General features: G+C 35.7%; 1 protein-coding gene across 5 annotated transcripts in view; it reads right to left on the minus strand.

The window, feature by feature from the left end:
• The window catches only part of LOC109414420 (arylalkylamine N-acetyltransferase 1), a 99,040-nt gene that overhangs the window by 28,321 nt on the left and 53,320 nt on the right, over nucleotides 1-17,399 (minus strand). Inside the window, exon 1 of one of the 5 annotated variants that reach the window (XM_062851613.1) lies at nucleotides 4,217-4,509. The exons of 2 other annotated variants lie outside the window; for them this stretch is intronic. In XM_062851613.1, coding sequence (XP_062707597.1) covers nucleotides 4,217-4,220 — 4 coding nt within the window. In that variant the 5' untranslated portion in view covers nucleotides 4,221-4,509. Of the gene's footprint in view, nucleotides 1-4,216; nucleotides 4,510-17,399 lie in introns of those variants that run through there. 2 more of the 5 variants (XM_062851616.1, XM_062851618.1) reach the window with 2 other exon arrangements.

Consider the following 17,399-nt stretch of genomic DNA (forward strand, 5'->3'; position numbering starts at 1 on the left):
CTTCATGGAATAGTATGCTCGTTTAGTAGATTATTCTTCAGCCACGTCAGTGCGATAGAAATCGTAATCACCATCTTCAAAATCGCATAATCAAAGTACACACTTAAAACTGATTCTCAAGCTCGGCAGAAAAAAATGCTGATTTCTAACGGCAACTCAAGATTTTGCTGATATCTCAGCAAACAAAACGTTTTTGCCGAGGTTTCCCAAAATAATTTACCGAACTATCAGCAATTTGTTTGAAAACTATGAAAACTGACAGCATTTTTTGCTGAGTACATCGGTAAACACAGATTTTGCCGAAATCAGCAAACAAGATTACCGAGATCTCAGTATTCATATGCCATTCTTTTACGAAATACAAACGTCACTTTAGCAGCCGGCACGTCGCAGCAAAAAAAAAAACATACAAAATAAATCAGTGCTACAAGGCGTTGAAGAGATCCTAAATTACGAATATTACGCTGAATGCTAAAGAAAAGTAAGTATAAAAACATAATCCTTCTGTAAGTATTCAAATTCTAGTTAATTGCATTAAAATTTATATGATTACAGAATGGCGGCCACACAAACTTGACACAACCGACACAACCGCGATCGAGGAGCTGTTCAATTTAACCTGACTGGAAGAGAAAACAACGAGAAAAGTGTGATGCCGAATTTACTAATTTTTCGTTATATTTATTTATATGGATGAAAATAAACAAATATGTTCGTAGTAATTCCTATTGTGTTTCCAAGCGAGTGCGAAATTTTTCATTTCATTTTTAACTTTTTCTTCCATTCCAAAACAAAAACATAATGAAATGCCGAGATTCAGCAAATTTATTTGCTGAGATTTCGGCAAAAATATTAAATGCTGTCAATTCTGTGATTGCCGAAATCTCGGCAAACCTTATTTTTGCTGAGATGGTTGCCGAGCACTCGGCGGTGCCAATCTCGGCAATCTGTTTGCCGAGATTCGGCGAAAAAAACTTAGTGTATATGTAATCCGTGAAAAAAAAAAAATAAAGAACGTCGCAGGAATCCTAGGAGAAATCATTACAGCAATCTCAGAATGATTCTCTGTAATCAATAAGATTTAAAAAAAAAAGAATCCCGTGAAAAATCAATGAATCCGAAGGAATACTTTAAAAACAATGCCTGAAAGAATTTCAGAATAAATAAAACAAGGAATATTGGAAGGAATCCCAGGAGAAATATCTTAAGGAATTCCAGAAGGAATCCCCATCTGAATCTTTGAAGGATTCCCAAAAGTAAGCTCGGTAATCAATGAAAAATATTCAGGTTAACTCAGGTAGGATTCTGAAGGAATCCCTGGTGAAATCTAGGGACTAATCCGTGGAAAAACCTGGAAGCAATAATGAGAGAAATCGCTGAATGAATTCCAGGAGAAATTGATTAAGGAATCCCGGGAGGAATTCCTGATGAAATATCGGAAAACATTTCTGCGAAAAAAAAAACCCATAACAATTCCCGAAGTAATCAATGAAAGAACCCTGAAAGGAATTCCAAACGGAACTCCTGAAAAAATCTTGTTAGAACCCCTGAAGAAATCCCTCAAGGAAACCTGGAAGGTAGTAAAGAAGGGATTCTAAAAATAGTCCCGAAAGGAGTTTTTAGGGAATTACCTTTTCGGAATACTGCCAGGAAACTATGAAGAAGTACCGCGAGGAATCCTGTCGGAAACGCAGGAGACTTTTTTAATAGCGGAAAAATGTTGGAAGAAATGTCTGAAAAATCCCGGGAGAAATCAATGGAAAATCCCAGGAAGAATCTCCGAAGATGCCTAGAAGAAACTCTTAAAAGAATCTCGGGAGGAATATCTGAAAGAATGTCAGAAGGAATATTAGAAGCTCAGAAAACATCTCTGAAGGAATCCTGAAGGAAGCATCCAGTAGGAATCCATGATGAAATCTCAGGAACAATCAGTAGGAAAAACCCGAAATAAATGCCGGGTGAAATCTTCGATAAAAATACGGCAATTAAAGGAATACCTGAAGGTATCAACGATAGAATTCCGGGAGGAATCTTAGATGGAATACCGGAAAGTATCCCTGCAGGCATCCCGAGAGAAATTATAGAAGAAATACATAACTCTAGAAAAATGTACTTTCTGAAGGAATTTTTAACAGAATTCTGGAAGAATCCCTGAAGAAATCCTTTGCAAAATCCCTACAGGAATCTCGCGAAGGATCAATGGAGGGAATCCGAAAGGAGAAGGTGAAAAGTTCAAACGAGCATTTTTTTTTTTCATTTTGATAATTTTATATCTTGAAAGGTATCTCGTTTCCTGACCGAAGCTCCGGTAAATTTGGAACCCATAAGGGTTGAATTGTGTTGATTAATAAAAAATCCGTCTGCTTAACCCGAGGCTAATACACGGTATTAGCGGAATAGGATAAATAAGTTCCAAGCTCGACTTATGACCCCTAAAGTCACTGACATGCTTTTTTTTTTCAAAAAATGTAGATCATTCAAAGACACGACACATGAATAGCCAACATTCAAAAAAAAAATGTTGAAATCGGTTCCCAAGTAACACACTTGTCACCGAAGAGTCACGGCGGCGCAGGTTTTTGTTGCGCAGAAGTCACTGTGACTTACTTCTAACAAATAAATACTTACTTGCTAGAAGTAAGTCACGGTGACTTCTGCGCAACAAAAACCTGCGCCGCCGTGACTCTTCGGTGACAAGTGTGTTACTTGGGTTGAGAACTGCTTCCGCAATCGCTGTTACCGCATCGACATTTTTGAAAAAAAAAACATTATTCCGAGATAATCGCGTTAAAGTTTCAAGCATACCCTACGCACAAATAAGGGCAAATAAGACATAGACTTAAAGGCAATTATTTAAATTTTAAGGATTGTTTTAAAAATACCACAATTCTGAAGAACTAATATACGGTATGCCTTGCAGTTAATTTTTTGCAAGTTGCCTATCGATCAGCAATTCAGCGCAACCCGATATTTGGTTCTTTAGATTTGTATTTTTGCAAGGATTACACTTGTTTGCAAAATAAAAAGAAAAAAAATGAGCTTCTATCAAAGATATTGTTTTTTACGTAATAAATTTCAAAATTATTATCCACAAGAGTGTTTGTTCTGTTTTATCACGTTCCAATTTCATCAACACATGTTTCCATTTATATCAACGCTGAAAGTTTTACCAAACAGTTTTACTCAAATACTCGTTTAATATTACCACTAATCTTATGGTAAAATATGTATCCTTGAGTAAATTAGATGTAACCAACTAAATAAATACGATGAGATAAAAGCCGTACGTGCGACTGTAGCTTACAACACATTTTCGGTTAGATGTAAAAAGAACATAATTCAAGCTTTCTCTCACGCTTGATGCTGGGTCATTCAGCCAAATGGTCATTAGGACGAATTGCAATTCAGTAGTATTGAAACAACAAACGTGACAGGGTTTTAACTTTCCTATAGTTAGCTACTTTTTCCACAAAACTGATACTGTTTGATGATTTTTAATGTTACCAACAATTTCAACGACTGAGGTTTGTTTATCAACAACAAGTTTAACAGTGGAACGAAAAGAATAGCCCATGTAAAAGATGGGAAAATATTATCAATTGAGCGGTATAAAATGATTAGTGTACTCATTATTATAAACTCAAGAATTATTTAATCACCAAAACAATATTTGATTTTTGAGGCAATTGTGTGTTATTGTTGCACGTTATCGGGCTTATTTGAAGAATAAACAGCAGTGAAAGAAAATCATTCCAAGTATTTTTTTTTTATTTCACGTTACAAGATAATGCACAAAACTGTTGTAATATCCGTAAAACCATTTGCTTTTGTTTGCATGGTAATCACGTCGTTAGTTGGTACAATATAGTAAGATTGACTCGCGATTGACGATCAATTTGAATAGCTAATTTCCCTGTACGACAAAGCTAGAACGTGATGGCGCATCACCTAATCACTCAATCGCCCCTTTTTCTCACGATTTGCCGCAACTGGCATTTTTGTGCAATTGCACGTAAGCGCGATAATTGGATCTCTGGAAATCACATTGTATAGACACGTGTGGTAACTGGTAAATATGTTTACGCGAAGAACATTTTAATCACTTTCCAAACAAGATCTGATCATGTGAACCCCGGATTTTGTAGTCTCAAAAACCGGTAAAAAGGGTTAATCTTAGGAAATAGTTATAGTCAATTATAATTTCTATGATACATACACATTACACAGCTATTCGTTGATCACCTAATTCACTTTTTTCGAAAATTATCACCAACAGTCACTTTCGAAACGATCTGTGCAATCTTGTACACCAGAGACACGTTCAGGATACCCGTTCACGAACTACTCGACAGCCACGGCACGCGTGTGAAAATGCACGGAACTGCGGAAAATCGCGACGACGGAAGACTAGCAATAAGCTTTCGTTAGGAAATTCACTTATATTTATATTGAAACTGAGCCGCTCGGCCGCAACTTAACCAGCCGATCGCACTGCAGTCGGCTGCTTGCTAGTTCGCCGCGGTGGCGGCGGGTAAGAATAGTGTAGCCCGTGATGTCAGACAAGTGCATGGCAGCGGATTTGCCGCTCAGAGATTCAGAACCTCCGCGAAAGCCGACAGGGTGGTTGGTGATAACACACATGGGTGCAGGAGCAAAAAGAGAACAAACGAATTGGCTGTGAGTTGTGCATATATGGGTCACATCGATGCTTGGTACTGTTCAACTCAGTGATTTTGAACTATCAAAAATTGGAAATTCATACAGAATGCGAGACAAAACAATTACAGCAACCAAACGTAAAATAGCATGAAAACAAGAATGCATAATCAACAATACGACACAATGCACAGTGGGCAAAATCGACCAAAAAACGGATCTTTTAACGCCGCTGGTTTCGGTACGTGAACATGACCATTTCTGACGTAAGAAAGTACGAGAAATCGATTGGTGCTAAATTCATTCACCGCACGGCACGAGAAGTGGTCCATTTTGCCCCATTTTGCCCTTTTTTCATACAAAAAGAGAATAAAAATGTACTGTCAAACAACTAACACGACTGTAGATCGTTTAAAATAGATGCAGGTGTAATTAGAGGTTAATAGAAATCATAAACATATATAAAAGATTCTTTTAAATGCTTATATTGCCCCATATGCCCCAACAACTGCTGGAAATTGTGAATTTTACATGATTATGAATGGATTTTTAATGTTTTGTTGTTGTTGTTGAATTTGTTTTTTTTTTGCATAAACAAAAAGCGCTAGATCCGTTATCATCAGAATCTTCTTCAGTAGTTATCCAATTTGCCCCATTTTGCCATATTATCATAGAAAATGAGATTTAAAATGTATTTATAAGAAACACATACTGTAATGGAACGTTGAAATTAAGTTTTAGTTGCAATTGGAAGCTTACAGTTATCATGCGCATATATAAAATATATTTACCCTATTTTGCCCTACATGCCCCATAAAACTGGATGATAACATTTTTTATGATATTTTGTAATGTCACTGGTTGCAATACACGAAGTCTTAGATCATTTTTGATATATACGGTTTATCGATTAGCTTAAGAATCATTCACGGGAGGGTGCAAATAGCTGTCCATTTTAACCCAATTTGCCCTGATTTGCTGTAGCCTTATAAATGAATTGATTTCCCGAATTTGCTTATGTCCGAATTGATGGACTTTTGATACTGAAACCAATGTAATCGAAAGAACAGTTAAAACCTAGGTTAAAACATATGATTTTAGTGGGGAATACAGGGTATAATAAGCATTAATCCTAATCTTAATTTGTGGCAAATATGCACACAACTGATTAAAAGAGGCATCTTAAATATATATAATTAGGTGCTTTGAGACGCCCTATTTAATCAGTTTAGCGCATATTTGACATATTTTATAAAATGCTTATTATGCCCTTAATTCCCCATCAGAAGCTGGAATTATAGAAAAAGTCATATATACGTCTTTTTGATAACATTGGTTTCAGTAAATGCTAATGAGAGAAATTAATTAATTTATTTATTTGATTTATTTGACAAAAAATCAGGGCAAATTGATTTATTCATTACATGACAAAAATTAGGGCAAATTGGGGTGAAATGGACAGCTATTTATACCTTTCCGAGAATGATTCTAAAGCTAATCGATAAACCGTATTTGTATACCTCAAAATTGATGCAGGGCTCTATGTTTTGCATCCAGCGACATAACAAAACCATACAAAATATGTTATTATCCAGCAGTTTTGGGGGCATGTAGGATAAAATAAGGAAAATATCTTTCATATATGCGCATGATAACTGTTATCTTCCAATTGCACCTAAAAGTAATTTCAACGTTCTATAGCAGTATTTGTTTTTCATAAATACATTTTAAATCTCATTTTTTTTCATAAAAATATGGCAAAATGGGGCAAATTGGATAACTCCCGAAGATGATTCTGGTGATAACATATCTAGCGCTTTTTGTTTATGCCAAACAAATCAGCGTCAAATCAGTAACATTAAAAATCCATTCATAATTAGGAAAAAATGTGAATATCCAGCAGTTGTTGGGGCATATGGGGCAAAATAAGCATTAGAAAGGATCTTTCATGTTTTCTTATGATTCCAATTAACTTCCAATTACAGCTGCAGCTATTTTCAGTGATCTACAGTCGTGTTAGTTGTTTGAAAGTACATTTTTATTCTCTTCTTGCATGACAAAAGGGCAAAATGGACCACTTCCCGTGCCGTGCGGTGAATGAAATTAACACCAATCGATTTCTCGTAATTTTTTACGTCAGAAATGGTCATCTTCACGTACCGAAACCAGCGGCGTTAAAAGATCCGTTTTTTGGGTCGATTTTTCCCACTGTGCAATGCATTGCAATTGCAATGTACACAATGAACAATCATCCATGCATCAACATAGACAGACATCCTGTTAGGGGCTGTCTATTAACCCTCAAAGCCCAGGACAATTTTTTTGTTTTTAACCGGCTGATACTCAGGAACTATAAAATATAAAAATAAGCGGTTTTCACTATGATCGATGGGAAGCGTTGTACTTCATGCAAGGGTAGTTGTAAAACCGGAAGTTAATGCTTGAACCCGATTTTGCACCGGAAATAAGTGTTCCCTGGTTCAATGTTTCGGCGATTCGTCTATGAATCTGGCATTTTAAAATAATTCTGAACTCTTTAACAACTTGAAATGGTAGGCCGTTGCAAGAACACAATGCTGAGGTTGTTTTCTAGCATGAGTTGCATGTGAAACTTGGTCCCAGATGTGTACTTCCGGTAGGACTCGGGGCGCACTACTCCCAAAGCTCCATAATCAGTTTGGACCTGAAAAGATTATTTTAGAAGTTTAGTGTCTATGAAGAATTTGTTCGGTAAAAAACTAAAGCGTCAACATTCCCTTACATAATAATTGGGACAGATGGAAGAGTTGGAGGAACACACTAAGGGGCTGTCCATAACGGCCCGTTTAGTCATTCGATAGTAATGCGTGGCAATATTTTGTCAGCTAATTTATTGTGCGCTAGTATCGTTTAAACTGTCACTAATTAATTGGCTGCTAATGGCCCGTTTACATATTTGCTAATTCTACACGACAGTTCATTTTCGAGCAGTATTGGCGTCAATTTAGCGCAATGTAAACACTTTTTAGCAGACAATAAAATTAGCATGACAAAATCAGAAGCTTCTGAATTCGGTGCTAAAACTAGTGGACAATAATGAGGATATTAGATTGTCCGACACAATTAGCATCATGTAAACGGTCTGCCAGACGAATTGTCGGCTAATTATGCCATCACGCCAATTTTATTGGCAGATGGGGAAGTGTTTACATTACGATAGTTTGGTACCAACACAGTCGGACAATTTATTGTCCCAGATTTAGCAGCTAAATTTTTAGCCGCAATGTAAACGATACTAGCGTGGAATAAATTGTCCGACAGAATATTGTCACGCATTATTATCACATATGTAAACGGGCCATAAATGTGGGACAATAAACTGTCCCGACTTTGTTGGTATCAAATAATCGTGATGTGAACACTACTCTGCCAGATAATAACATTGGCGTGATTGAATAATTAGCAGACAGTTCGACTAGCACACCGTTTACATGATGCTAATTCTGTAGGACAATCAAATTAGCATATTATTGTCTACTAGTTTTAGCATGAAATTCAGAAGCTTCTGAATTTGTCATGCCAATTTTATTAGCAGCTAAAAAGTGCTTATATTAGGCTAATTTGACGCCAATACTGCTCGAAAATGTATTGTCGCCCTGAATTAGCAAATATGTAAACGGGCCAACTGTTGCTATCGCGGTTGATATCACTTTCTTCATCATTTCAATCTGAATAACAAACAAAAACAAGACAGCTTTCTACAGGTAAAATATAAAAAAGTGATTATCTTTGGTAATTTTTGAAACTGTTGTTGTCTCATGCATTTAAGATTGCGTTTGTCACAAATAAACACAGAACGGGGAATTCCTATACCCTTCGTATATTCCTTCATGATATCTTTCAGGAGTTCATTCATGGATTACAATAGGAGTGCCTTCAGCTGGGAACCCTCCAGAAGTACCTTCAGGGATCCGTCCGTCAGGAGTTCCGTCTGGGGTTCCTCCTGAAGATCATTCAAGGATTTTTCTAGAAATTTCATCAGGAATTCCTTCGGAACATCCTCAGGGATTTTTTTTCTGTAAATCCTCAAGGAATTCCTTCGGGGAATTTACCAGGACTTCGCTTTAGGGATTCTTTAATGAATTCATTCAAGGATTTCTCTAGGAGTTCCTTCAAGAATTCATCCTGGAACTCCATCAGGGTTTCCTCAAGGATAACTCTAGAAATATCACCAGGGATTCAAAAATTTGAACGAAACACTTGACATTAATTCCTCAACATTCTAGAACTTTCGCATTATCGAATACGATAACATGAGGAACAAAAATTGTTGTTGTCATATATGTATATGGTTCTCTGTATTTTGTATACGATATGAAGTACTACTACCAGTAATTTTTTTAAGTTCATTATATAAATCATAAACGTCAAATTTCATTACATTCGGTTCATTGAATCCGAAGATATAACAGTTCATAGGTGGCTATCGGATAATTATCTCTTTTACCAGAATCTTTCGTACTTCATGTAGAACAGCCCGATCTCTCGGCAAGCCTCGTTAGATAAATGTACGACTCATTCTGAAAAAAATCTACTTTTTGCAACTCGTCGCATAAATGACCATTTATGCATTTCAGTATCAAAATTTCTATTTTATATAACACATTTTGGTATCACAATGTTCACTTTTTTCCAACTGGCTCATTATGCAACTCAAATGAATTGCATAATGAAAAATAGTTGCATAATGTTTATTATTGAGTTGTATAATGAAAAAAAAAAAACATTAAATTTTGTATGTTACTCGTTGCAAAACATTTTTTTTTTTCAGCACTCTTCATATTTATCCAACTCGGCAAGCCTCGTTGGATAAATGTATGACTTGTGATGAAAAAATCAAATTTTTACAACTCATATGTGACGATAAATATTTGCACATTCAATCATTTTATTGTACAATAATGTTTATAAAAATAGTAGTGGAAGACAATTGCCTTACAAAATAGTGTTCTCATATGACCGGTTGCGCTGAAAATTTAACAACTTTAAAAATATCGTGAAATTTGTTGTAGAAAAACTTTAAATTTTTCAAAGCACTTAGAAAAATCTATTTGAAATTTTGAAAATTTGAAATTGTTCAACATAACAGCAGTGTAAGTAAATTACATTGTAGCTTAATCTTGAAGTACTGAGTACCCTCAATATCAGTCAGTAAGCAACAAAGTCTCTAAGCAACAATGAAACAAACGAAGAAAAGCTAATTCAATTTCTCAAGAAATGTAAATTACTAAATAGTATTTAAGTATATTCATTTTCCTTTTTTCTTTGTTTTACGGAGGCGAATGACTTTTTGTTAAAACCTCTTTAATAAATAAATAATAATAATAATAATAATAATAATAATAATAATAATAATAATAATAATAATAATAATAATAATAATAATAATAATAGTCAGTAGTCTCGCTTACACGCCACACCAGAAATGTCCAGCCCACACGCCACAATAGGTTTTCAATACAATGAAGAATATGACAATGAATACAATGAAGAATATGACTATTCAGTTTTTCATACGTTTCCCGCGAAGCCCCTCCAATAACCGAGTAGAATGCCAGCTCTGAGACCAGCAGAAAGGGGGCCGGGGGTCGCTAAGGCGCGTTTTTTTTTGCGAAATAACATCAAAAAACTTAGATGCGTCATAGTATTTAATGTGCCTTCTTTCCTAGGACTTTTAGATGCACCTGCATGTTTGGACGATATGCCACGTAAAAATGCGCCATACAGTCCTGAGACATTATGGCCTCGGAAGTTATGATACCGCGCCCCCCGGAAAGGTGCGGTGGGCAGGACATGCTACAAGAATGTTTGACAATGACTGATGGTTTTCTGTAGCAGGGTAAGCTAAAGCCACTGGAAACCTACGGAAATTAAAATGATTCTACTTCACAGAATCGTTACCTGTCTAGCGAGACGTGGGTTCAAACCCCACCAGAACCACGTGAATTTTTCCGCAATTTTTCCACTCAATTTGTCCATTTTTCCCATACAATTTGTTCCTACGAACTTCAATCATTACGATCATTATGATTGTTTTCTCGTGACAAAAGCCTGGTTACCTCACGAACCTTTGCTGGCAAACCAGTTCATAATTAAGGCTAAGGCTAACTAAGGCTAAGACAAAGACAAAGCTTTATAAAAACCTTGTTTTGAAAACTTTAGCAATTTGTCCTCCTGATCACGCTATGTCCAAAGGGATGTATTATGAAAATCGAATGTACCTCAAATGTTATTCCATAGAATGGTAGGTTTGGACCTCTAGTTTCAGAATCTGTGCGGTTTAAAATATTTCATCTTGGGTTTTTCGATTTTTTTTTCAGTTTGTTTCAATTTTTTCCTATTTTCCCATACAAATGGCGAAAAAAGTCATTATAGAGTTAATTTCATCCCATATAAAAATGTATGGAAAAAAACCCAAGATGGATTATTTTAAATCGTACATATTCTGAATCTAGAGGTCCAAAAATACGGTTCTAGCCAATAAATTTTGAGGTACATTCACTTTTCATAATACTTCCCTTTGGACATAGCGTGATGATGTGTAAAAATTCGCAAAAGATGATTGCCTGCCTTTCTATGCAATCATCGGACGTTTGGGCATTTTTTTTTATTTTCGTACAAATTGGGCCGAAGGGTCTCAGGTTTTCATGAAACTTTTTCCACAGGCAGGGCTCATGGATATATGAACAAAAAAAAATTGAGGAAAATTCAGAGTCGCCTATTTTCCCGGAAAACTCAGGTGAATTTTTTTTTTGTTTTCCCCTGACACTACTTACCTTAAAAAAATCATAACTCAAGAACAAAGCATCGCATAAACAAATTTTTTTTTAGAAAATGAAAGCAAATTTTCTCAGAGATCCAAAAAAAATAGAAGATTCGTAAGGAAAAGCCGTAAAAACTATGCCCGAACTCGTGGAAAATTTTCGAAAAAATATTTTTGAGAAGGTTATTTTATAAGCTTTATTCGCTGAAATTTTTGGAATGCACTTTTTTCGTTTTTGAGTTATGGCCAATTTTGTTGGAAAATGTCCAAATGTGCCTTTTCTTTGAACATTCATAACTCAAGAACGAAGCATCGTAGAAACAAAGTTCTTAAATGAAAATGAAAGCAAATTTTCTCAGGAAACCAAAAAAAATATGAAGTGGAAAAGTTCTCCACAAAATTTTCCACCGTTGAGAAAATTCATAAAGAAAAGCAGAAAAACTATGTCCGAATTCGTAGAAAATTTTCAAAAAAAAAAAATTATGTATGTAATTTTATAAGCTTTGATCGCTGAAATTTTTGGAATGTACTTACTCGTTACTTAGTTATGGTCAGTTATGTGAAAATTACCACGTAAGCCTATATTATATGGTCATTTTTCACTAAATTTGCCATAACTCAGGAACGAAAATTAAGTGCATTCCAAAAATTTCAGCGATCAAAGCATATGAAATTACCTTCTTAAAAATGATCGGGATACCTTCCTCAATTTTTTTTGTTCATATATCCATGAGCCCTACCTGTGGAAAAAGTTTCATGAAAAAATGAGACCCTTTGGCTCAAACCCGTACGGTAATACAAAAAAACCCTTTTGTGTTATCCTTTAAGTTACAGGCAAATTAAGAAAAAGGGATTAATTTTACCCCTTAATATCAAATCCTCTAAATATGAAGGAACGTATTGACAAATGTAACATTTTTATCTTTATTTAAATAAATCTAATCAGTTATACCAAAGCTTCACCACTGAACGGCTTCCCCGTTCTCTTTTTGACCAAGATTCTACTCCCCAAGTATCGCGTTGCAATGCTGTGAACAACCCGGGAACAGATCAATAGCATGTATATGTAGTTTGCCAGGTGTAGTAGACCCAGCTAGTAAAACAAAAAGAAAATGAAACGACTGGAATAGACAACGTTGTACCGGGAGGGAGTTGTTGCGGTTTGATGGATATTCCTTCAACTCAGTTCTACTGATTTCGTCTGCAATAGTGCCACGACGCTCGCGCTGCTGCGAGAGATGCAATGGAGCCTGGTCGACAGGCTACATCATATGGCAGATTATTGTTAACAATATGACCGAAGTTTTTTAACTGGTAACTTAAAAATCATCTTAAACGTTTGTTCATGATGTTCTAAAATATTGAACGCCAACAACACCATAAATTTGTTGTACTTTTTAAGGCTTGAAAAGAATTCATTTTAAAATTTTTACTTTTGCATAAGAATATACAAAAAAAACTTTATCTCGAAATATTGTTTTGTTATTATTAACTTATCGAGGCATTAGTTTTCCATAACATGTTTTGTTTGACAATATTATTTAGTTATGCTCAAGCTATTGATAAAATATCCATAAAATAATATTTTAATCATATGTTTTGTTATGGAACAAATTTAGTTATTATTATACTATTGAGAGTGTACAAATATTTAGTAAACAATAGCACAACAATAACAAGTTTTGAAATTTCAACTACATCTTCTTCTTCATCTTCTTTATGGCTCGACGTCCTCACTGGGACTTGGCCTGCCTCGCTTCAACTTAGTGTTCTTTGAGCACTTCCGCAGTTATTAATTGAAGGGCTTTTTTTGCCTGCCATTGCATGAATTTGTATATTGTGAGGCAAGTACAATGATACACTATGCCCAGGGAGTCGAGAAAATTTTCCCGACCGGAACGGGAATCGAACCCGCCGTCTCCGGATTGGCGATTCATAGCCTTAACCACTAGGCTAACTGGTGACCCCAAACTACATCTTTCGAGATTTTGTTTACAGCATACCGTGTGTATGATCTAATTGATTCCTCTAATTGGGACTGACCGAGCTTTTCAGTTTATTATTTTATAATTACTTCGATAATTTTGACCTGTTTTATGTTCCTTTTTTAGAACTTATTTACGTATATTCGTAGCAATTCCTTGGAAATTCGATATAGTGGTCCTCAGAATGTTGTTTTACTTGATGAGTTTGTAGTTCATCACAAATACTTAGACTGATATTTATTTTTTATTTTGTCATTAGGATTAAGTGCCCTACACAATGCATACATTTGCGTGTGGGTGACTGACAGTAGTTTGACAGATTTCCCATGGGAAAACTGTAAAAAAAAAACACAGACCTCGACGACCTTCGAACCAATTTATTTGAATTTTGGTATGGGGTTAGATACTGTACGTAACTCATCGTGTGCCAATTGGGTTTTTAAATTTTGAAAAATATATTGATTTTTTGATTTTATACGAAAGAGCACCTTTTTCTGAGCCACTATGATTTTCTTCAGATTTTTAGAACCTTATTTAGGTATCTAAAATCTATTCCAAAGAAATTTTTTAAAATCACCTTTTGACAGCTGGGCAACTGTTTGACAGCTCCGCCCAGTACAAACTGCGACGAGGGGTGATTCGACAAATCGTTCCCATACAAACTTCAAATTGATTTTTAAATAGGTTCCCGGGCTCCAAAATTCATGAAAATTTGGATTTAGGCTCAGTTTGACATGCAGATTCAGAATATCGAATTATCTCAACACCGTTAAAGAAGCCAATTAGGTATAAAATTGATTTGGTTACAGCGGCAAGTGCCAAAAATAGGTATACCTGCCCAAATGGTACAAGACCCTAGCATTATTACTTACTTTGTTATTAGTTTGATATCATAACTAATTTTGCTTTCGGATTGTTATCAATAACTTTAATATAACAACATTTGTTATTGAAATATTTCCAAAATTCATTGTTATTATGTTGTTATCAAACTAACAAAACATGTTATTAAATTGGCCTTACAGGAACATTTTTTTGTTATGATTTTTGTTATTTTGCCGCTTATGACAGCCAAGTTTATAACATAATTTGTTATGTTAATAATATGAAAATAACTTATTTCATTACTTAGTTATTTTGCCAAAATAACACATTTTATTATGCTGTTGTTATTCCCTTCTGCTCGGGTCTTATTCTTTCTGGCTTTACGTCCCCAATGGGACTTGGCCTGCCACGCTTCAACTGAGTGTTCTTTGATCACTTGATCACAGTTAGTAATTGAAGGGCTTTCTTTGCCTGCCAATACAGTGACCCCACAATTTATGAATCGGCAAAAATGACCACAGTTTATGGATCACTCCATTTGATCAACATGGTGATTCATAAATAGTGTACAAAAATTAAGGTGATTCATCGGTGTGGGGTCACTGTACATTATGCCCAGGGAGTCAAGAAAATTTTCCTGACCGGAATGGGAAACGAACCCGACGTCTCCGGATTGGCGATCCATTGCCTTAACCACTAGACTAACTGGAGACCCCAGTGTCTCAAAATGTATAATGTCCAAAAACATATAAACAAATGCTCGGTTATGAATCGCCCAATCAAAATTTATCAATCTTTGAGTTTAAGGAAATAAGGTCTCGAATTTTATTTAGTTTAACTTCAAGCTGGTTCGATTATAACTTCTGCTTCCCAATCTAGAATAAAAAAAAAAAACAGCTTGGTAAAATTTCGCAAAACCAGTTCACAATCACAGTGTACAGAGGATAAAATTTCACATGGTCCAAACGCAAAATTCATGACATTGAAATTTGAGTTTTGAGGCCGCATCTGTTCATAATATCAGGTGTTGCATTGTGATGCTGGATATTACCGGTTCAGCAATCGCCTTCCTCTTTATCTCATTGATAGCTCATATTTAGTAGCTTCAGCTGCGATGCCCAGTTGCTGAGCAAAATGGATTATTGTACATTAAATATCAGGCATAAAATCATGTACGAATGGTCATTGGCCGCAGCAAGAAGGGGTAAAACAGGTGAGCCACACCACCGCTTGGTCTTCTTGAATATTATCCCACAAGTTCAATCACCCATGTAGCTGGGACATTACGCTTGTGGAAGGAAATACAAAGGAAAGGGACTTCCCAACAATACTGTGACACACTTATCGACTGTCCGCTAAACCGGATCATTGAGTGAGAAATTATCGTAATTATTATGATGTTCTTTATCCTCCACAATTATCGCATTTACAGAGAAAAGAGTATGCAGCTTGGTGAACTGTACATAGTTTGGCGCGTGGGTATACAGCACGACTGCTGAGAGTGACTGGATTCGATTCTCGGTTGGCCCAGGATCTTTTTCTAATGGAAATGTCCTAGAATTGCTTAACCCTCATCATTGTACATTAGGGTCATTTTTTACGCAAACCGCACACTACGTCAGAGAGCTGTTTCAAACATCCTAAAACCGATCAGCACTGAAGTGAAAAATTTCTAGACTACACCAAAAATGTGTAACCCTTGCACATTCACAAAATCAGCTCCTGCATCCACAAAATCGTGAAATTCACAAAAAAAATTGTACGGCAGTCTAGCTAGGTTAACTAGGGACCTTGGTAAATAAAAAATATCGACATTTTGCATCTAGAAGAATGTACGAGCTGTTTTTGTGAATGTGTTACTGTTACACATATTTGGTGTAGACTGGAAATTATGCACTTATGAGTAGGTCTTACACATTCTAGGAGCTGAGCGGTCTTAGCGTGAACGTGATACATTAGGCAGGTTGAGCCATTGGCGTATCCAGGATTTTTTCCTAGGGGGTGCCTTGAGGGTGCCAGTTTCAGTGGCTTCCAGGTTGTTTTGCTTTCTTTCGTAAAAGAAAATACCGGTCCACCCTCAATTTCTTTCATGAAATAATGATGTACTGCACTGCGTCGTGGGAAAAATAGCCCGAAAATTTAAACGCTCTAAATTTTATAGAACAGTTTTTTTTTATTGAAAATCCGAACCGTTGTACAGATTTAACACTTTCCCCGCCATGTGAAGTTTGGAAACTTGATAACTTGATTGCGTATAATACATGGAATTTGTATTTTCAGTTTGAGCTTAGCAATCATCGAGACAATCCCTTTGTTTAGTGGATTGAAAATAATCAGGCAAGCCTCGTTGGATAAGTGTAGAACTTGTGCTGTAAAAATCTTCATTCTGCACCTTGTTGCGTAAACTTCTATCAATTCCGGAATTTGATGCGAGCGAACTTCAATTTTTCTCTTCGGGATTCTGGTTCACGCAAGAAATTCCGATTTCGTTTGAATTGATAATATATCTGTTGAAAGGAATTGTGTATAAATCTCAAAATTTTACTAACGCAAAACCAACATTGTAGTAATCAGTCAAAATTTCAGCATCGTACATTTCAGATAATCGGGTCTGGTTTGTACGCATAAAACAAGAAATTTGTGTTTTCGGCCAACCACTCTTCCGGTAATACCTCAGGGCAATCTATTTGGAAATGGTTTTGCAACTTAATTCAATTAAATCTTCTTTTGCAAATCTCTCAGCAATTCCTTTGGATTTGGCAAATATCTTCGGTAATATCTTTGGATCCCTTCGGCAATTTTTTTATGAATTTATTTGGCAATACGTTCAGAATATGATACTAAACACTTTTCACGCATCCTTTGAAAATTTCATCGGAAGTTACTTTGAAGATTTCTTCGGCAATTCCATTAGGAGTTTATTTGTTTTTTTTTTACTTCCTGACAAATCCTTTGAAATGTTTTCTCTGGAATTCCTTCGCCAATTTTTAGTAGCAACTCTATTGATATTTGCTTTTCAAAATTCTCCAATTACTCTTTAGACATTTTTTTGGGAATTATTTTAGTAAAACCTTTGGTAATTCATTCGACAATGCCTCTGGAAACTTCCTCACATTTTTTTTTTTGGAAAT

The sequence above is a fragment of the Aedes albopictus genome, chromosome 2, assembly GCF_035046485.1.
Source record: "Aedes albopictus strain Foshan chromosome 2, AalbF5, whole genome shotgun sequence".
Classification (NCBI taxonomy): domain Eukaryota; kingdom Metazoa; phylum Arthropoda; class Insecta; order Diptera; family Culicidae; genus Aedes; species Aedes albopictus.